Source organism: Fundulus heteroclitus, chromosome 19 (genome assembly GCF_011125445.2).
Source record: "Fundulus heteroclitus isolate FHET01 chromosome 19, MU-UCD_Fhet_4.1, whole genome shotgun sequence".
In the NCBI taxonomy this organism is placed as follows: Eukaryota; Metazoa; Chordata; class Actinopteri; order Cyprinodontiformes; family Fundulidae; genus Fundulus; species Fundulus heteroclitus.
This window is the reverse complement of record NC_046379.1, coordinates 14277977-14301090: the sequence shown is the minus strand read 5'-3', so window position 1 is coordinate 14301090 and position 23114 is coordinate 14277977. Positions and strand designations below refer to the sequence as shown.

At 41.8% G+C, this 23114-nt stretch overlaps 2 protein-coding genes across 3 annotated transcripts in view; one reads left to right on the top strand and one right to left on the bottom strand.

Annotated features, from left to right (window-relative positions):
• Positions 1–23114, bottom strand: part of tfb1m (transcription factor B1, mitochondrial) — a 41716-nt gene that overhangs the window by 2681 nt on the left and 15921 nt on the right. For both annotated transcript variants that reach the window (XM_012862104.3, XM_012862105.3), the window contains exon 7: positions 640–767. In XM_012862104.3, coding sequence (XP_012717558.2) covers positions 640–767 — 128 coding nt within the window. The remainder of the gene's footprint in view (positions 1–639; positions 768–23114) is intronic.
• On the top strand, positions 14582–19174 carry LOC105925972 (claudin-20). The gene is made up of 2 exons (XM_012862106.3): positions 14582–16071; positions 16584–19174. The coding sequence occupies exon 2, from the start codon at positions 16721–16723 to the stop codon at positions 17447–17449; it is 729 nt and encodes a 242-aa protein (XP_012717560.1). The 5' UTR covers positions 14582–16071; positions 16584–16720; the 3' UTR covers positions 17450–19174.

Here is a 23114-nt window from a genome sequence, read left to right as displayed (position 1 = left end):
GTCAGCAATCGCAGAACAACACTTTCACGTAAAAAGACACTGGCTTAAATTTTGATTAGACTCAATATAGGCTAGCACATTAATTCATTTAGTTTCTAGACATTTCTCTGTCTGAAGATGTTCATCCATACTCATTTGAAGTCCGTCAGAGAACATTAGCCACTTCCAGACTCTGCGGAGACCCTTTTAAGGAGCATCAGTACAGAAACATGCCTCCCAAATTTGGTGCGGCTGCCGCCAACCTACTGCTCTTACATAAAACACTCAGCCTCGTCTTCCTGTGCCACCTCGCTGACTCATAATTACTGCTCTCTCTTCCACACGGCCCGGGTTCTTTTGTTATCCGGGCCTACATACGCTTCCCCAACAAGCACGGGGGCGACGGGCAGCGATCGCATGCGTGTGGATGAGTGGGCATGTTGCTACTGCTTGTTAAACAGAGTTGCTTTAATGTTAAGGGTTTGGTTACAGAAACACTTAAAAAGCTGCGTTTGTCAGGGCGCTGCATGCACGAAGGGGGGGAAAAAAAAAAAAAGTCAATCAAAAAGCAGATAATTAATGACGAGCACAGAAAAAAAAAACGTAGAGAGAAGCAAGATTAAAAAAGTCAAAACTGGAGGACGGAGGCCTTGTGCTTACTGTACTCCTTTGTGGCAGTGCTTCCGACGGAACTGGAAAACGTTCCTGACGACTTTCTCCACCAGCTTGAAGGGCTGCTGAATCTGCGGCTGGACCAGAGGGGTGAAGTGAACTACTCCCACGTCCACCTACGCGCGCACACACAAAAACGGCAGGAGGAAATCACAGCGGAGACCTTGAAAATGGATCGTAGAAAGACTGCTGACTGAAGTGCTGAGTGGGGGTGGGAGGCGCATGAATTCACAGACAGGTGCGATTGGGAGAAAACAAGAGCGAAGGGGAAGAATGGCGCAGAGAAAGCCTACCTGATCGGTGGCCAGAGGGACAAAGCAAGAACAAAAGGAGACAATGACAGTGATCAACTCGCTGTGCGAAGACAAAAAAAGAAGAGGAGGAATATGATGACGCAGCATGGCTGGCTGGCTGGTTGGGTCCAGTTGCCACAGTAACATCTGTGTGATGAACTAAAGAAACCGAGCCTCCCTCCGTCGCTGCATCCTTCTGGGAATTTCTTCATTACCACAAGCCTGACTTCCCAACATACACCACTCTTTCTGGCCACTGATTGGTTGACCAATGCAGCATGCACAGATGCAGCGGTGCTCTGCAAAACTATACATACCTTCTGAGCTTTTGCCTTCTTACATGCCTACATTTCAATATTGGGATTTTATGCGATAAGCGGGACATAATGAAAAGTGACTGGGAAAAGAAAACTCGTTCTATTTGTAGTTTTTACAAACAAAGCTGAAAAATATGGCATGTATTTGTGTTCATGCATCTAGGATCTTTGTAGATCCGCCACTGGCTGCAGTTACAGATCACTTTGTGTTTGTCTCCACGAGCTTTTCACATCCAGACACTGACGGTTTTCCCCCTCTTCATTTTTCCAGATTAGCTCAAACTCGGCCAGGTTTCATGTCTTGCCACAGATTTGGCATTCAGTTTGATCAGAACCACTGTAGCTCAGGTTGTATGTTTTGGGGGGTATTTCATCTGCAGGAACGTGAACCTCTTTCCCAGATTCAAATCTTTTGCTGCTTCAAACAGTTTCTGCAGGAAACTGCCACCACCATGTTTTACAGAGGGGGGTTGGTGTGTTTAGGGTGATGTGTTAATTTTTTATCTGCAAATTTAGCATGTAGGCCAACAGGGTCTAAAACAAATCAGAAATAAAACAGATGATGTTATACTGAGATTAAACTGCACATAGGTGAACTCATAGGATTAGTTGTTTTCTGATTACAATTAGTGATTTTATTTTGAGGTATCATCAAAAGGGGAGACACAATAATAATACAATGGTGTGCATCTTATGAGAAGCATGCACATGGAGGCCATACAAACTACTGAATATTATTCTGAGTTAAGGGATGTAAATACTTTTGCAAGGCCCTGCCCGTTACATAGTGATTGGACCTGTTGGATGGCGCCTGGCTGTTCGAAAACTGAACAGAAGCAGTTAGAGATTAACTTATCTGAAAAAATAAATCGCTTTCACTGCTTATAATACCCAACACATGGATGCAACCTATTGCCATTGGATGAACTTGCATATATGTAAAAAAGTAAAAAAAAGAATATAGTAGCTGGGGATGTGGCAGACACATTTTTTTCCACCCCTCTAGCGATGGCGCTCTGAACGGTGCGTCATATAAAAAACAACCACTGTTGGATGTCTGTCATGCAGCAGGACATCGAAACCAACAAAACTGTTTGTATCAAAAAGAAAAAAAACAAAAACGGAATATGGTAAAGGATGCAGGGCTTGTTAAAGCTGCTACTTTTACTTAACATATTTACAGAAATATAAATCTAGACAAAATATCTCATGCAATGCATGTCATACAAATATTATGGGCATTATTTGATCAGTTTTTACACTTCTATATAATTTTGTTGTGTTATTTAGGGCAGTTCGACTGCTCCGTTTTCTCAATCACCACCACAGACATTCCAGCCATGGTGCGGAGAATCTGAGTTGGACTACAGTTTAAGTACCAGAGGTGGGAAGCCCGGCTCCACTTTCACACACACCTGATCCTTCCTGCGTCAGTTTTAAGCTGACATGACACCATGTTGAAGGAACTCTTCCAGTCTCAGAAAAGCCCGGTTGTCACAACTGGGAGGTGCAAGCCGATACATAGAAATGGCCTCCACACCATTTCTGCATGTTTCAATTTTTATAGTCCTATCTCAATTTTATGATGCCCTAATCTGATCAAATAAAATGAAATGAAATACAATTAAAAACATTTTCTTGGCCCATGTAAAGCATCTTAGCTCTGCATATTAAAGCCATTCTACACAAATAGCATGATGACTCCCCATGTTTAGTCCAAACTAACTTCTGATGCTAAGGATACCGATGCTAACGGCACAATCAACAATGTGACTCCATGCACTGCAAAAATAGAACTAAAAATAAGTAACATTTTCTTAAAATGAGTGTATCTGTCCTTGATTTGAACAGGTAAATATGATGAACTGTCAATGAAATAAGATTTTTGCACTTAAAATAGGAACAATTCATCTCCATAATCTTATTTTAAGTGCAAGATGTCTAATTATCTTATTTTAGGGGTCAAAATACTCATTCTATTGGCAGATAATATTATTTACCTGCTCAAATCAAGGACAAAAACACAAATTTTAAGAAAACTTTACTCATTTTTAGATCAGTTTTTGCAGTGTGGTGTGGGGACATATTCACAGCATTATAATACTAATACTAATAATTATCACTGCTTTTAGACTATTTTTGGCTTTAAGTGCCTTTCAAAACCCTGAAAAGGCTTTTAAAGAGCGACACAAAAATAATTATCTTTATGAATTGATTTCTGTCTCAATGGGTATCAAAAAAAGGGGAGCTATTTTTTTTTACACCAACGAAAAACCTCAGAAGACGAAAAACCTGTGACATGCATGGAAGCAGAAAGGGGGTAAACAAATGGCACTGTTGCCGCAGTACATAGCTGTAATGTTTGAGGGCAAAGAAAGGTGTAAATAAAACATTATCCTGAGGACAAACCCCAGCTCCGACTCATACTTCACGGAGGTAAAATAAAAGGACATCTAATTCTGCTCAACAGCCCTCCTGGTGTGAATGCAGGCCCTGCGGAGCGCCTCGTGCACCCTTCCTGCTTGTATTTCTGGATTGTGACTCACTCATTCGCAGCTGCCTTTTTGCTTTGGACTCCGGGCTGGCGTCGATAATTAGGGGAGGAAAGCTAAAGTGGTCCAAGGGCGTGTGGAGGGTTCCTAATGAAAGTTTGAAATGCCCCCCCCGCTCCTCTCTTTGAACAACAGAAGTAGCGTTTGGAGAGGCACTTGTAAACTGCAGCACTATCTCTTATCAGATCTATAGATCCGTGTGTATCCCAGAGATGCCGGGCTGCTGCTGCTGCTGCTGCTGAGCTTCCTGCCGCAGTGGTGTTTAATGGGCCAGCAGCAGTGGGGGACCGACTGTCTCAACAGCCCTAAAGGCTGTGCGCTAGAATAGTGCAGAGAATGCTTTAAAGTCTTGGGTTCAGCAGGAGATGGCGCGACAAGGAGGGCAGAACGAAGGATTTGCCGGCTGTAAGTGCATGCTGTTAAATAAATCTACTGTTTTACTCCAAATGTTGATTTTTTTCATATTGGAGACTAAATGATGACTCCAGGGTTTCCTCGTGGTGATCGATAACCCTTTCAGTTCACTTTCTATATAAGGTTGGCCGAGGGCATCCATGAGCCCGGGCTGCATCGTTTTCTTTTCATTACAGGGACGGGTTTGTCCAACTGTCACGTCAACATGCAAAGAATTTGACCAGGATTTCATACCTGGATCTGCTAATAGCCCCCCCCCCCCCCCCCCCCCGCCCTGTCTTTCAGTTATGCAAAATCAGACCACCATCTGCGAGCAAGATGCCATAAAAAGGAATGCCTTTAATTTCACTCTCTGCTGGAATAATTAGGCCATTTATATTCCACAATTTATGATTTAGGAGAGGAGCAAAGGGGAAAAGTCGATATTGGGTCTATACAGGCAGCAGCATTCCACCCATCAGCTTGTCCAAGTCACTTTGCGGCTATGATTTATGTATGGCCTTGCTACATGGCTCGACTAGGTAGCACCACTGTAATATATCCTGCTGGCTGCCATTAATTCTTCCCCGATAACCCCAACATGCAAGGGAACTCCATCCTAAATCACATGCAGTCACCTGGCCCCTCTGCAGGAGGTGCTTTGGACATGCCGTACGGCTAAAAAAAATAAAAATGATATGGTTCTGGCCAGACGATCATATGACACTCGTGATGGAACATCAATGTCATTTTGATTTTGAGCTTTTAAGATGCACTTTTTTGTTTTTTTTTAAAGTGATTTTTGTTTTTAGGGTGAAGGGTTACACATCATGCAGCTTCAGTGATTTCTTGTAAATACAAGGGCTGGACCTTTTCTTCTAACTCACATAGTCAAAAATACACACATTAGCTGAAATATATTCGCTCATCAGCCCCTTTACCGGATACACCAGTGCATATGCTTCTTAACACAAACAACATTCAGTTGGCAGCAACACTGCGATACATTTTTCGGCATCTAGACACGGTGAAGACGACTTGCTGAAGTTCACACCGAGCATCAAAACGGGTAAGAAAGGAGATTAAGTGACTCGGAACGTGGAATGGTTGCTGGTGCCAAACAATCTGGTCTGGTTATGAGTTTCCCACACAACCAACTCTCAGGTTTACAGAGAATGGCTCGAAAAGGAGAGAATATCTAGTCAGGGGCGTTTGTGTGGGCAAAGATTGCTTTTTAATGTGAATGGAGAACGAGCGGATTGGATTGAGATGACAAAAGGGCAAGAGAACCCATTTGTTATAATCAAGGTATAATAGAATAGGATCTTTCAATGCACCGGACCCTGAAAAAGATGGGCTATAGCAGCAGGGTAGCACTATCACCTAAAAACAGAAAACAGACACACCAACTCACACGGGCTCATCACAAGTGGACAAAAACAGATCGCCTGGTTCACTGACTGTTGATTTCTGCGGCAACATTTAGCCAATTAGGTCAGAATTTGGCCTCAACAATATGAAAGCATGGATTACTCTTACTTTTTAGCAAGAGTTCAGGCTAGTAGTGGTGATTAAAATAGTTTTTAGGACACTTTAGGTCCCTTAGTATCGATTGAGCAACATTTATAGCCTTCCTGAGTATTGTTGCTGACCATGTCCGTCCTTTCAGGTCCATAATGTATCCATGTTCTGATTGCTACTACCAGCAGGATAATGCACCATGTCAAAAACCTCAAATAATCTCAAACTGGTTTCTTAAACGTGACAAGTGCAGCAGCTAAGGCTTAAAATCTGAGCAATGTTTTCTACACCTTGTTGAATCCATGCCAGGAAGAATGCTGGTCCAGCCCAGTACTAGCAAGGTGTACCAAACAAGTATTTGGTCTGCGTACAAGCCAACGAAAATCACCAAGCGGCATCTCAACAAAGTGTGTTTTGTATTCAACATTGTTTCTGGAATCATTTTGACAGGATATTTGGCAGGATGCAAGAAAAAGTGGAGTGTTTATAACGTGCTTGGTTCAAGACAGAGACAAAAAGGCTGACCAACATGTTTGGGGTCAGAGCCTTGGGAAAGTAAATCTGAAGACCAAGTAAGGGCCATTTGGCCAACAACTTAGAGACCATTAGGTGTTCCATCACGACAGTGATCCTACGACAGTGATGTACAATTCAAAGCAGCATTTTTTTGTCATGTGTCTAGCGAAATAAGATATGTTTAGAGCCACAAATATTAAATGACCTTTAGAAAAAAGCTAATTTATAAAAAATAAATAAAATACTGCTCTAAGAAATAGTCAATTTTAAGAACCCCCAGGGTTGATACATTTTATTTCATTGGATATTGATATTTGATGGAGCGGGTGGGGTGGCATAATTTCCATTAGATCTAAAAAATATATATATATTGTGGTACCTTTAAGTGATATTCTTTTGTAGAAAGCTGATGCAATTATTTCATTGCTAAAACCTGCGTTTGTTATTATGTTTGTATTAAAATGCAGTCTATTCCTCATCGTTTTTTGTCATAGTTATTAAGAGCCATTGTTGAAGGTCCCAGGAGCCACTTGCAGAGCTGCACATTGCAGACTCCTGTCCTAAACCCACATTAAAATAAGATTTTGAGTGGATAACACATTAAGACTAATGTTAAACTTCTGCCCAACAAAACCCCATAAAGAATGTATAGACTATGCTTTAAAGTTGGGTCTGTGGTTGTAAACTATCCAATTTAAATAAGCTCTACCTGCTAAAACTTGAAAATGTGAAAATTAGAAACTCCATAATGAATTCAAACTTGTGTTTACTTTAAAGAAACTAAAAAACGTGTATGTTTTATGCTGTATAATCAAAACAGTATACAAAAACAGTTCAAATAAATCAATAAAAATGCCAATATTAATGTGATACTGATGCTGAAGTTGGGTGTATGTAAACTTTTGACTGACATTGTATCTCCAGCCATTGCTGCCATATCCTAGCTTTGCTTAACAATGTTAAATGTGTTAGCTTTCATCTCAGACTCTGCTTGTGCTTTAAAAGGGCAGGAAATGTGAACCGGACAAAAGCTAAAAAAATTATCTGATGTCAGCTATATTTACATAGCTATGTAAATAATTTAATACAAATTTAGCCTTATTAAAGAGTTATGTTAGGATATGTAGTTATTAATCTTTCTCTGGAACCAATTGGTTTAACATAATCAGTTTGGGGCAGGGGGGACTTCACTTGCTCAAACAACCTTTGAACATTTGCTTCTGATTTTGTACTAATTAATCTGATTAACCTGCATTAATTGCTTGTATTCCTTCTAACAAAAAAAGCGCTTTCTGCACAATGACAGCAGTCTTTCTACTCACAAAACCTATGAAAAGGGCAAAATATGAGAAATGTCTACCTCAAACTCCCACATCTACTTCTGTCCACAGCTGCCCACTCGGGAACCAAACTTTTTGACGTACATATTAAAATTCTAGCATATTACCATATTTCCTGTCTGACCTTCCCAAAGCTCAGCAGGGAACTCCATTACTCCAGCTTTTGCCCTATGATTTCCCAGCTCTTTCTTCTCCTCTTCCACCTCCGGTGCATCTTTCCCTGCGAGTTCTTGCCCGATGGGGTGAGAGGAGTAATTTGTCATGTCCCTCTAAGCGTAACCAAGATGAGATGGCAGGGGCCCTGGGGCACCACCTGAACCACCAGCACTTGTGCTTACATAATAGAAGGTACCGAGGAGAAGAAGGGGGATGGAAGAAAGCAACTGCCAGGGAGTATAGGAGGGAGAAGCTCACGGAACGTGCAGCCAAAGCTGTGTTAATCATGACAATACCTTAAGAAGACAACCTCCGCTACATCAGTGGAAGGAGGCCGCCTCTAGAAGCAGGATAAGGCAGGAGTCTGTCCCAGAGAACATACCAGGACCACGTTGGGTTATGGGTGACAAGAAGAAGGGGCTTTGATGTTTCGGGAGGAGAAAAAAAATAAATTACCCATGACACGCACAAAGGACGTTCAAGACTGCCGCTTTGGTTTTCAACAAGATCACTTCCTTTGAGACCTACTTTCGTCATAGAAAAGCATGAACCTTGCCCTAAAATGTGCAATTTGCTGGGCTGGAAAATAAGGAGAGCATGGGGATAAGAGCTTTAGTGGGATATTTAAGAATGTATAAATGCCATTTTGGAATGGTAGCTTTGGGAGATGATTTCGTGGAAATGTGTCACATACGTTTTGCCCTAGAAAGGCTTACACACATACAGGTGCATCTCAATTAATAAGAAAAATCATGGAAAGCAAATCAGTAAATCTGTTTAAAAAAATGAAACTCAAACACAATTAAAGCGTTTCTTACTGGTAATTTTGATTATTATGGCTTAAACCAAGTAAAAACTCAAAATTAGGTTTTCAGGAAATTTATACATCACATTAAAACAATACAAATGAGTAATGTTATGACTCTAAATTGTGGGGGACACTCCTTACTAGGCAACGGTCCAACACACAGTCATAGAAACCTTCTAAAAAATGGGCAGATCACAAAAGGTCATTTTCTAAAGAAGCAGCTCCGAGTGCTGCATCCAAGCATGTAAATAATTTAAAGGTGGTGTGGTAGGAAAAGGTGTCGTAGTAAAAAGTGTAAAAGAAACAGGTTATGGCCTTGAGAAAATTATGAAGCAAAGCCGAATCAAGAGGTTAAAAATTAAAATTTAAGTGCACTTCTTTCAGGCTTTATGCAGGTTCCTATGCTTTTTCCCATATCACAATTTTACACTTTTCCAGACAGCAGTAGTCTATTCCAGACTGATTAATCTATTCAAATACCAAATATTTAACATGAAAAGTTATGTGATCGTTGTTCTGCACGTTCCACAAACCATGACCTTTGTGGAACATCCATTTTTTTATTGTCATCTCAACTAACAAATATTGAAAAATCTGATGCTTGAGAACCACGTCTTTAAATCACAGTTTATCTAGAAATATATTTTATATATATATATACTATATATATATATATATATATATATATATATATATATTATATATATATATATATCTATATTATATATATACTTATATATAAGATATATAGATATATATAGATATATATAGATATGATATAGATATAGATATATATATATATATATATATAGATATATATATATAATATATATATATATATATATATATATATATATATATATATAAAAAAACTCAAGCAGGTTAGAGGTAGACAAAAACCTGTGGGATGGTCCTTTTTTATTTTCAAATGTGTGTTTTTTATGTGCGGGCTCTTACCCAGATTATTAAAAATCTAAAAATGCTGATCATGATCAAAGATAACGGACCTTAGAAATTACTTTTTGAAAACTGAGCACCAGTTAACGCTTACGCTAACATTTTTCCACACCTATCCAGAAAATGATAAGCTGATTCTATACATTTCCAGACCTTTCAATCGTGCGTCGGATCCTTGCTTATGGAGATGTTCATTTAATTTGCTAGCACCACTTAGCTCCTGCCCATTATACCAAAACTGTCAATACCTGGTTTAATTTTATTGTAAAATGAAAGATGGGAGACACCAGACCCAACAATGCAGATGAGCTGAAGGCTATTAATGCGTCAGCAGAGCCAGAGGCGAATTGCCTTCATGCCAAGTATTGAGTGCATATACTGTACACGGGGATCCTATTCTGTAAGCTCATATTTCTGAATTAAAAATCATTTTTACAGCTCCTCTGGAATATTCTAACTGTCCAAGAAATTTTACAGTTTCTGCTAACTGCAAGCCATAATCATCAAAATCAACAAAGATAATGTGTTGAATTAGATCACTCCTTGTGTAACGAATACGATATACACGTTTCCCCTTTTGAATCAAATTGCTGAAAGACATTTCTATAATATTCTAATTCAGAGAGATGTACATGCACATTCACATTGAAACTGGACTCGAGCCTTTCTGCACAAACGCCGTGTTGACAGCAACATCACAGCTATCAGACAACACCTCGCATCTAATCTGTGAACAACCCGTCCTTGCAAGACGATGAGCAGGAAAACCAATTACGCAGGGGAAGAACATAAAAGGGGAAAAAATGCAAATTGATCGATAAAAGCCCCTCCTGAAGCCCCTCGTGTGGGCAAAAGGGAGTGCGGCCGGGCCGGGTCGTGCCTCCGAACCCCCGCTGCAGAAAAAGCTTGAGAGCTCTGGCGTGGGGCGATAAAACAAAAGGGACCACACTCGCAAACAGCCCGCAACATCTTCACACATCACAGCCTCGCACATCTGCACTCTTGGGTTTATGTCAACTGCGTTTTGCTCTTCTCCCCTTCCGCTTTTTTTCCCCCCCTTTCCTTTCATCCGCTCCCTGGATGATCCATTTATTTATTCATCTAGCTCCCAAAAGAACAACACGGCATCAGCACTTAAGATCTCATCTGTTGCGAGGAGAAATATCACACATGCCAGGCTGGCTGTAGTGCGTCTGCGGGAAGGTGGAACATTTCTCATCTTGCTGCAGCGGTAGCCCCACGAGGAGTTCTGGGAAAGGGTTGCTGCTGAAGGTCGACTGTGTGCACCATAACGCATTTTGGCCAGATCTCATTTGAAGAAAAAGGTCTCTTAGGGGTAGTTTAGGGGAAAAAAAAAAAAAAAAAAAAAGATTGCAGGGTGGACACTTGAATTAAACAAACAGATCGATACTTTAACCGATGAGCTGCAGGGACCTTATTTACACAGACATGGCAAGGCAAATTTATTTGTATAGTACATTTCAGTACAAAGACAGTGCAAGGTGCTTTACATGATTGAAATACAGGAAAATAAAAACAGAATAAAAGCAGGTTGGTATAAAAAGTAGAAAAAAATGACAAAATAAAACATGGGAAACTAAAAGCAAATATTAAAAACAGTTGGACTACAAAGTTGAACTAATGATGTTTCAGTAAAACATCTTAACTAGAACAGTCAAAGGCAATCCTAAATAAATGTGTTTTAAATCTTGATTTAATGGAAGTTTGTTCCAGATAAGTGGAGCATAGGAACTAAATGCTGCTTCTCCGTATTTAGTTCTGGTTCTAGGTATGCAGGAGCCAGGAGACCTCAGTGGTCTGGGAGGTTGATAACCCTCTGATAACAAGCGATGTATTTTAATCTGTGATGTACTTAGGCGCTAAGGCATTCAGTGATTTATAGACTAACAGACGTATTTTAAAGTCTATTCTTTTTAGACAGACCACACATCATTTCAACCAAAAGCTGATCACCAAGCTGTAGAGGAGGATCAGGCTTATGGTTCATTAGCCCATGCAGCAATGAAGAAAAAAAAGTCTTACACCTGCACTTAGAAGCATATCAGGTTGATTAATCCTCTCAGATCCCCTCCACACTCTGTTGTCTTGTTCGCTTTGTCATTCATGAATCAAGGCCATCCACGCCACTCCCCCCTGTGATACATGTCCTCTACAGAGAGGAAAGGAAAGGCACGCAAGGACCGGGTAGCAGCTGTGCGTTTTAGCCTCCTGCTGACTGATGAAGATGATGCCTCGGGGATGGTCAGTTTTGGGCATGGCGGGGGCAAACTTGCTCCTCGGGCCTGTGGACCGACACGTAGGCAGAAGAAGTCTCACAGAATTAAAGGCTGGGGCTGCTGATTTAATCTCGAAACTTCATGGCAGCGGCGGCGGCTATTTCTTCTGACTAAATTAAATTGCCCTCCCCGGTTGTGCAGTGAGTCGGCGATTAGAAATATTATCACGAGTTTACATCTTTGTCACTTCTTATCTGGTAATAGCAGCACAGCAGCATTATGATTCCTGCAGTTTCATGTAAGAATCTGATGTTTATTACAGCGGCTTGCAAAAGTTTTTATACCTCTTGAACTTCTTACCGTTTCATCAAGTTACAGCCACAAACTTCAATGCCATTTGTTGGGATCCAATGTTATAAATCAACATGAAGTTGTACATAACTGTGAAGCTGAAAGAAAACAATATTTGGTTTTAACGTAAAAAAATATATAGAAACGTGGCACATGTTTATCTGTTCCCCAGGTTAAAACTTTAAAAAGTATCTTTGACTGTAATTACAGCAGCAACACTTTTGGGGTACCTCTCTACGAGTTTTGTACAATTTTGACGCTTCTTCTTTGCAAACAGCTGAAGCTCAGTTAGGTTAGATGAAGCATGTCTGATTTAGGTCCACTGATGTTCCTACAAACTTCTATGAAAATAAAAAAAACAGCATCCCCACAACATGATGCTGTTGCCACCATGTTTTACCATGAGGAAGTTGCTTTCAGGATAGGGGGTTAGGTGGTTAGTTTTCTTTCGCACACAGTGTTTTACTTAAACACCAAAAAGTCAGATTTTGGTCTCAAGTTGACCAAAGCCGCTTCTTCCACATGTCTGCTGTGTCCCCTACATGGCTTGTACCAAAGTTTAGCTGGATTTCTAGTAGCTATGACCATCAATGGCCACTCTCCCATAAAGACATGATTGGTAGAGCCCACGGCTACCGTTGTCCTGTACTCTCCCACCAGAGTTAAATATTTCTGCAGCTCCTCCAGAGTTACCATGGGCTTCTTGGCTGGTTCTTCGATCAACGCTCTCCTTGCCAAGCCTGTTACTTTAACAGAGTTTAGTTGACCTCTGGAGGCAACTGGTTGGACTAGATTTTAAAAAGGGGCTGAATAATTATGCATGACATGCTTTACAGATTTCCATTTGTAAAAAAAAAAAAAAAAAAAAGCTGAATACCATGTAAGTTTTCCTTTCAATCCAACGTTATGCCACTTTGTGTTGATCTATGACATAAAACCCATCAGCACTGTATATAAACACATAATTTTAACAACAATTCCAAGTGGACTGTAGCCACAAGCCTATCAATTCAAAACTCTCTTTTTCCCAAAAAGATTGTTGGGTTAAACATATACAGGCTTTCTGCTGTAAAAGTGAATAGTACCGATGTAGCTATTTAAAAACACATCACACACTAAAGTCCTGCTTATGATTAAAAATGTATATAAGCGTGTACAGATTCATCATCTATGACAGTATTAGAAGTTTAACACTGAACCATCAACGGTGAGCAAGGAGCTTGTTTATACCATTTAAACTTTCACATGACAGAAATCATTTGTCGTAACAACAATACAAGTGAGACCAACCTGGATACAGGAGCGTGTTTTAGTTTTTTTTCTTCTTTTTTTTTGTAATTCAATCACAGACCAGAATTTTAGTTGCATGCTAAGAGAGAAAAAAAACCACCCATAAACCAGTAATTTAATCTTTAAAAGCGTGATGAAAATTCAATATTGACTATAAAGTCTACATCTTCAGCCAGTATTTGTTACAAAGCTTTTTTTTTTTTTTTCAAAATATAAAACAAGCTTTCTGATTATGAGAGCTTTCTGATTCGAATGATATGCCTGAGTGCACAAAGCTGCAATATGTCAGAAATGTTTTACACATTCTGGTTGAAAATCGTTTTGTAGTTCTGCATAAAAAAGCACTTGCTAGTTTTCGATAATTGAACTGTATGATAGCAGGTAGTTGTCTCTGGGTCAGGTTGCACAGCCAAAGCTGCAGCAGCCAAGCCTCTGTCCACATTTTTCTTTTTATAGTATTTAACATAAAAAAAGAAAAAAAGAAAATCAACCAAGGCAATGTTTCATGTCACGTTACTGATCTTCTGCCAAGGCCGTTTTGGATCATAAAATGTATATATGAACCACCAGCTGGCGACAAATTCTTGTGTGCTACACAATTTGTCTATAAATCAGATTCTGATACATAAAAGTACTTCAACGGGGCATACCATGCAAAATCCATTTTTTTAGCACTTAAATACCTTTTGTTGTGTACTTGGAGTCTCTAGGAGTGCAGAAAATTGTGATTTAGTCTGAGTGAGTGTTCTTTCCTTCTCTTTTAATGTCTACATCTATGAGCCTCAAAGCTCGTTAAGATGTGAGGGGGAAAAAAATGGAGATTGCTTTTTGTTTTGTGTACGATTAACAAACAGACTAAACATCACTTTTGTTCCTTCCTTGTGGGATGCTGAATCCCATTAATTTAAGTGCTAAAATCTTTACAGTTTCCTTTCGAATTTTATAGATTTTACAATAAAGTAAAGGACTTACATATCAAATTGTCATCAAGCCAATCCGCTGGGCCATCAAGCACAGTGGTAACATGATCACTACAGCAGATATGAGTGCTTTTGCCCGTGTCGGCTAGTGCCAAACCGCCTGGAAACTGAAGTGCTTGAAGATGTCCTGACAGACGACTGTACGGACATTAGGGACCGTGATTTCCAAATGAAATTTTACTTTCACCAGAAAAAAAAAAAAAAAAAAAAAGATTTGGGCAGCATCTGAAATGTTCTAATTAAAGCTCCTTGCTCCAGTTCTTTGATCTTTCATGAGGTCAACAGTAAGAGCTTTATCGTGGACAGGTAAGGGACATCGTGAGATTCCTGTGCCAAAGGAACTATGATAGGAAGCATACGGCCTCCTTCCTTCCTTCCTGAATTCAGACAGCACTTATCATGGCCAATGCTGACGCACTTCCGGCTGAAGAGTCCCTACCAGTTAGACCCTTTTGGATCCAGCCTTGACCTTTGAGCAACAGGCTCGTTATTTTTCCCCTTCGGCCAGCCAAGACATCTCTGCCTCAGGAGTAGCTTTATACAAGGAATGCCACAGTTGTAGCCTTTGTCCTGAATACATCTGTGTTTGGTGCCTCTTGGAGCAGCGACTCCAGCTGCAGCTCACGCCTTCAAACTCTTGGGGAAAATATGTGACCTGTATGACAACTTTCAGGCAAGATGTTCTGCACTCAAACATCCTGAATGTCGTCAAAACTGTAGAAAAGAAAATGTGCATCTTTCCAAGAACTTCTGAACGGGCTTTTGCCTCACATGTCCTCAAGGCTTTTCCTGTAGCTTGTGCACCTTTTCCTGCCACATAACTTTTCATAAATATGCTTGGATACAAAACTAAACACTAGGCTTCCTTAGTGATGACCTTTGAAGGTTTGCTTGACCACTGTGAAGTCATGACATTTATGTATTAATAATAAAAACGTTATTGGTCTTATGGCATGTTGTAATTTTTCTGAGGAACTGTCATTAGCTATAAGCAATAATCATTACAAAAGGTTTTCCTCTGTGTGTAGTGATGTTTATACGAGTATCACATTTTTAAATGAATTACTGGAATAAATGAACTTTTTAACAAAAATGATAAAACACAGTTTTTGCAAATACAAAGTGATATGCTGTGCAAAGCTAATTCATTTCCAGACAAAACAGCTTTATAGGGCAGGATTTTGCTCATAGGAGGTGGAAGATTTTACATGTGCAGAATAATAACGTTAAACCCTAATAAAACTTGGAAATACATAATTAGAAGCCGCGGCGTTTAGTAAAACGGTTCAAGTAAAGCAGCAGCTAATCGGTTTGAGACGCGGCTCACGCGCTGCGTGTAGTGATTAGGGCGCATTGCTGTGTAATCACTGATGAAGTTGTGAGGCAGACCGCGTTCCCCCTCTCTCTCTCTCACACACACACACAAACCGGCGAGGAGAGGGAGAGAGAGCCGCGGCAGAGGAGAGAGGAGAGAGGAGAGGCGAGGCGGCGGAGGCGCTACGGTCACTTTCTCACAGGCTCCAGCCGAGCCTGTGTGGTCTCTCCCCCGCGCTGTTGCTAAGGAAATGGATGGCTTGAATGGATCGGTGGTCCGGACCGAACCGTCCTCCTCGCCCCCTCTACTCAGCAGCCTGCCGCGTTTCAGTGCGTGTTTACGGGAATTACTGCTAAAAACGTGACGCGTCGGCTCCAGCTCTGCACCAGCCGAGGTAAGGAATTATCTTAACGTCATATAAGCAGATTAAAAAAAACCAAAACAAAAACAGCAACAGACTGATTCATTCAATGTTTAATTAATAATAAAAAAACAAACAAGATTTGATTATTTTTAATAGAAAACATGTATAATCCAGGTTTGATTATTGTGCCATTTCACCTTGACAAAACTGGCTTTCAGAGAATAAAGTAAAGAGAGTAGAGCTACGAGATGAGGACACTGCAGCTTTAAGTACACATAGCTATTGCAATGCAAATACCCCAACTCCTTCCTCACTCTCCAGACTGTGTGGCGGTGTTAAAGATTAGGAGACCAGAATCCACAGCAGAGTCCAGAGTTTTGCTCGTCTATTGTCAGCCAGAAGCCAGCGTCTTCCACCGTAGTCCCGTGCTACTCTTTGTTTCAAGCCATAAAAAAAAAAGTCTCCGCATGTGTGAGGCGAATGCGATGACAAATAAGGTATAGTGCCATTCACTTTCTCTCATTTTGCTCTCTCTGCCTTAGTCCAGTGGAGCTGCAGCTGGAGAAGGGAGGTTAAGAAAGGCAGCCAGGCAGAGGGGTCGACGAGTCTGGCTGGCGCCGAGTGGATGCTGCCTACAGAGGACAGCGGCTGAGGCAGCGGCACTGACTCAAAGAGGAGCATGGCATCCACCGGCATGCAGATATTTGGATTTGTCCTGGCGTTACTGGGCATCATGGGGGCCACTGTGGCCACCCTGCTGCCCAACTGGAAGGTCAGCGCGGATGTGGGCTCCAACATCATCACGGCCATCTCCCAGATGCAGGGGCTGTGGATGGACTGCACCTGGTACAGCACAGGCATGTTCAGCTGCACGCTCAAGTATTCGGTGCTTTCGCTTCCTGCATACCTGCAGACTGCCCGCACCACCATGGTGCTCTGCTGCGTGCTGGCTGCCATGGGCCTTTGCCTCGCTTCCCTGGGACTGAAATGCACGCGTTGGGGAGGCGGACGGCGCTCCAAGCGGCAGGCCGCCATCGCCAGCGGGGGCTGCTTCGTGACCGCCGGCTTCCTTTGTCTGGTGCCCGCTTCCTGGTTCACCAAGGAGGTCATCACAAACTTCTTGGACTCTAGCGTGCCCGAGAGCAATAAATTTGAGCCCGGCGGGGCTGTGTACGTCGCCTTCGTTTCGGCGGGGTTCCTTTTTGTGGGGGGGTCCATATTCTGCATGTCCTGCCCGGGGAAGAGGCACGGCGCCCAGGACCTGGTTCTGCTTCCTCCGCCGGACAAGCTGCTGCTCCAGCAGCAGCAGCAGCAGCTGCTCCAGCAGCAGCAGGAGCTCCAGCACCAGTACTGCTCCCTCTCCCCCCTGGACAACAAGACTGGCTACAGCCTGCAGGACTACGTGTAATAAAAGCAGCGGCGACAGGGAAGGCAAAGCCTGCGGGAGAAAACCCCTCACAGTCAAAGCTCTACTCCAAACTGAGGTGGGGACGCAACGTGGAGAGTAGCAACTTTGAATTCAATTTTGTCTCCTTTTTAGTCTGTTTTGCAAGCACAAGCGGTGGAGGTATTTCCTTGAGCAGCGACTTTGAACGAAACAGCGCAAACGTGCAAGGAGGCAGGATTCCTGCTGCAGAGTGGAAGGAAGCTCCCAACCAAATGCAGATTCTCCATCAGTAAATCACAGAAAGAGCTCCCTGGGGAATGGATTACGCAAAGAAGGAAGCCGTCGGTGTAGATTTTCCCCCTGCTCACCAAAGCTATGAATAGAAAGAAAATAAAGCAATCATTTAGCTGCTATTTACAATCGTTCATATCGATACCGCCCTTTATTGGACTAAATAGGCAATATAATAGCTGAGAGCAGAAAGTAAAACCCCTTCCATAGCAAGCCATTTTATTTTTTGGCATACATATCTGCTAGAATGCAACCTTAAATTGATTGAAAAAAAAAAAAAAAAAAAAAGGTGATATTTTTGTTAGCTGCTAGAAGGATGTTGATATTTTTGCCTCTGAAGCATGCCGTGTGGAGCCTGTCTGCGCATTAATAGATTGGAATGCCTGGTAGAACGACTGAACCACACAATGCCTGTGCCTGAAAACAAAGCTGTAGAAACATTAACCCCACTGGAAGTTTTCAAAGAGGACTGTCGGGAGGAGAGGATGCGGGGCTGCTGGGCAGCATCTAACAAAAGCAGACGCGGGGCAAACGGATACGCGCCCGCGTCTCACTCTGCAGGTGGAAAGATGAGAGAAGGGGAGAGAAATTTAGCAGGGAAAGACATTGAATGGAGTGGACGTTTTCATATCCCCCCCCCCCCCCCCCCATCCAGACACAATCAACCTGAGTGTAAGTTGCAGCCTTCCACAAACAATCCATCGTAGACGTTTACACCCACATCTTGCACGCTTTTTGTGCGCCTTGCTTTTGTGCACAGTAAACATTCAGAGGCTTTTTGCATGTGCTTTTCACTCTCGTCGCCCGCCTCTTCACTGCCATGGAGACAGCTTTCCCGTTTAAACATCTTTATCATCCGTCAGTCACAGAAGCTCTTTCAGAAGGGGCATCCTTTCATGCCGTCAAACCTCCTCCCCTTCGCTTACAGTTTCTTCAGACGCATCTCTGGTTAAAGCTTTTAGAAGCTTTTAGTTCTTCCCTGCAACCATTTTTTCCCCCACCATTTCCTCATCATTTAAGCCGACATTTATTGGTCCAGCATGGCAGGAGCTAGATTGGAGGAGAAGAAGAAGAAGAAACGAGAGGCTCCTTGAGTCAAGTGGATAGCCGCCTGGTAGACGACTAAAAAAGCTTTGAGTCATTCCCCATATGTGACTTGTTTTCCAAGTGCGTCAGCAGCAGTGCGCATATGTTACCAGCCTTCACCTGCAGAATCTCTCGGTCTTAAATTGCATCCGCTTCACCATCCCGCCGGCCCCACCATTCCTCGCGTCCCCTACCAGTCGCTCCTGTTCTTCTGCCTCTCCAACTCATTCGCCCTGGCCTGTTTGTGTCAGCCGTCACATGGATGTGATCCCTGACGAGAGAACACTGATGCATGCTGAAAGCGTGTCCTCCTCAAACGCGCATCCACACCAGGCACAAATAAACAGAACTCTTCTCCCCCCCCCCCCCCCCCCCTGCCCTCTCCACCCACACCTACCTACTCATGTGTCAGTCAGGCAGGGCTACGCTTTCATGGTTATATTACAGGGCGAGTCTACGCTTTGGACTCTCAGGGGGAGGAATATTGTGTGTTTGTGCATGAAGCAGGCGGGGGATGTATAGAACTGCACAGTCTCTCCTTTTCTCTCGTAAACATGCAGCTTCCTGGGGGGAGAGCAGATGGCTGAGCCCAGCCTGCCACCTGCAGGCGGCTGCCAGCACACCGCAGGCGCCTCGGTAGGGCGCTGCTGGCAACCTTGGCGTCCCTGTGGGGCCCCAAAAAGGTCCACCTGACAGCGAACCCACTGCCCAGGCACCACGACTGATAAATGCAATAAAAACTAGTAAAGAATGTGCCATGCCATCGGCTAATACTGACACGTTACGTGTTTGAGAATGTGCCAAATTGTCTCATGATGACAAGTTTTAATATATTATCTGGAGTTTTTTCGGTTTATTTTTCTATGAATTTTACATTTGAAAATGTTTTATTGATCTGGGATTGGTTGTGCTGGACTAGATGCTTGTGTACAGTCCTTTGCAGCCCGCAGGGTTATTTTAAATCCTTATTCCTCGTCCCCCCCAAAGCACAGCACGACTCCACCGAGTCTCAGCCCCTTGATGACGAAAGTGCCTTCGAAAAGTATTCATACCCCTCTAACTACAACCCCGAACTTCAACGTACTCTATTGGGATCTTGTGATAGATCCAACACAAAGTGGTGGATGGTTGTGACGTTGAAAGAAAATGATATAGTTTTCAGATATTTTACTAAAAGAAAATGTGCCAAAAGTGGTGTAGATCTGTATCCATCATCTCAAAAATTGTTTGGCGCAACTGCAGTACTGTCGAGAAATGATACACCTGGTCTAACTGGTAATTCTGAATCCCCAGCATCACAATAACATTACGTGGAATATCCCAACTGCACAGAACTGCTTGGATGCCATATATGTTTGAGAGAAGAAAATTTGGAGTCGGCGTAATCGTCGTTGTCAAAGCAATACTCAGCAATAGCAGCGCTCTACATCTTTTCCTTTTATTGTGCAGCCCTACCGAGCATTAACCAGAAAAACAGCCAAGAGTCGCGTGGTAACTCGGAGGAGCTGCAGCGATCCAAAGCTCAGGTGGGAGAATCTGTGCAGAAGCATTTAACAAAGCTTTATCTATAGTGGACTGAAGAAAGCCAATCAGAAGTCCAGTTTGCACGTTGTAAGCCATTAATATATTTTTATACGTAAAACAGGTTGTTTTTTTTAAACATGTACCCTAATCATGCACCACTTTGTGTTTTATCACCAGATTCAATGCATAAATGGGGGGGGGGATGGGAAAGAGGCCATGGGATATGAATACTTTTTCAAGGCACTTCAAGTGTGGGACTTTAAAAATGTATTTATATCAGGAAACCTGATTCAGTGTTGGTCTGTGACAGCTGTACACAAGTGTCTGTTATTAAGGATGTTTGTTTTTTTAAATTATTATTATTTTTGATTGTTTGGAGGATCTGTCATCCTTCAGATTGCTTCAGTCTACGATAAAACACCATGTTCATGCCATATCTTCTTTATAAGAAGACTACTCTGAGCACTTCTTTTTTGTGTTTCTATTTGACAGCGGTTTGGTTCTAATAAATAAGCATTCCAGGCTCTCTGGACCAGTAGGAATACATACCACATGTGGGCACTCTGGACAAAAATAAAATAAAAATAAAAAGGTAAAAGTGAGCAATTTATGCCTGATGGGATTCAGCAGAGAAAGACCAGCTAGAGATTTCTCGTTTCTTAGTGGCTGTGCAGCTTAATCATCAGCTCGTAATTTTATTTGCTTAGAAATGGCCAGAGTGCAACGTGACTAGGTCCTTAAAGTCTACAGAGTTACAACTCTCCTGCGTGTACTGTACCGAGATGTTGGATTTATTTGATAACTGCAGCTTATTTTCGTGAATGCTTTAGCACTTCTTACTTTGCCAGAGCATCTTTGTGATGATGAGCAGTTCACAAGTTCTGATACAGTTGTCTCAATGTGCTTGTGCAAGTAGTTCTATTTTTTACCAATAAAACTATTTTGTGAAAGCACAACGTTTTCAGTGGGTTTTTCGTCAGCGGCGCTCGGCCTCTTCCAAACCGACAGATTGCCGGATGCGGCAGCCTATTCTGAGAGCAAACGCAACATCCGAAAACTTACTGCGCTACAAATCTAACTCAAAGGGGCATCTATAAACTGTAACTGCACGCAGATAGATTTTTAAAGAAAGACCTTCCCCTTATATTGTTCCCAAAAACCTTTCCAGGTACTGCTTGGTTAAATGAGGGCATTAGCTAATACAAGAGAGAAACAATAACACACATCCCCTCTGGGAGTTTGGGCGAACGGCTGCTTTATCTGACCAAAGTAATGGGTTTACTGACAACATGTAAGCTGTACCGGGGAAGAAAAGAGACTCCATGTAAAAAAAATAATAATTATAACTGTATCGCTGACAGTACCTAGTGCTAATCAAACTCCTTGTATTAGTGCCAGACTGACCGCTGCAGCAATTTTGTCGCTAGATATGTTTTAAATATAGGCTTTAATTTTAGATTTCATATAATCATTTCACAAGAAGCGCAGCACATAAGAGAAACACATTTATGATCATTTGTGCTGATTAGTAGCCGATCAACACCTATAAAAATGACAAATATGCATTTGATTGATACAAAGCAGTAGAGCTTTTTTCAGTTTAGATCAATTCAGTAAATAAATGTAATTTTTTTTGGGATTGGTTGTTCTCCATTTGCCAGTGTGTGGGTTTTCTGCTTCCCTCCCATGGTCTAAAAACACAGCAATTAGATTAACTAAAGATGCCAAATTGCCCTTATGCTTGTGTGTGGATGAAAGTTACCCAGAATCATTCCTATCCTTTGGATTTGTTTGGTATTTCATATAATAGACCACACAAAAAAGTTTTTTACAAATACAATACTGGGCACACACCTGTTCTATGGGCTTTGGTAACTCTGGAGGAGCTGCAGAGGTAAACAGCTCAGGTTGGAGAAAATCTTGATGAGACAAGTATTCACAAGCCAGAGATCAGGCCCAAATGGAAAGATGCAAAGGATGATTTTTGCCACAAGCCAAGTAGGAAAGAAGGCAAACGTGGGAGAAGCAGCTCTGGTCACATGTGCAAAACCTGGTGCGTGTAAAAGAAAACCCCACACTTGACCCTAAGAACTGCAAGTAACTATAGCCATGAAAAATTAGGTTTTAAAGACAAAACATTTGTTTTAGCTTTGATAATAAAAATCCATCTGATTCTTAAGAATAACACCAAAAAGAATAGTTTTCATTACAATCTACTCAAAGATTAACTTGTAGAGGTTACATAAAAAATAACCCAGAAGAAACAATATTTAATAGCAACACCAACTTCACTGGATACTTTCAAGCAGTATACTGTAGGTTAATCTTTTGTTAATCTTCAGAGGAAAAAAAATAAAGAAAGATGGGCCTAAAAACAAGAAGTAAAGATACTAAAACATTTCGTCAAAGGCTAAAAGTGTATAACAGATGCTGCTTTAAAATGTCTTGAAACATTCGGTCTTAGCTCTTTAATCCATGCATCTTGCAGCCTGAAAACTTCACATAGAGCCTACATTAAATTACTTAGAATCTGGCATTTCATTAAAACTGATTGGAGTCTCCTCATTACTCGCCAAGAGAGAAAATACCATGGATTATTAAAGCATCTCGTTCTCATGCGCCCACTCCTCGCGCTTACGCAACGAGACCGTGCATCAAATATCTGCTCCTCTCGTGGGGAAGCGCTAATAGGATCTGCTTCTCTGTGTATTTAACCTACATTTCCCATCAAAGGGTTTCACCCAGAGTTGTCACTATGAAAGATTTGGGAAGTTAGCTCTAGACC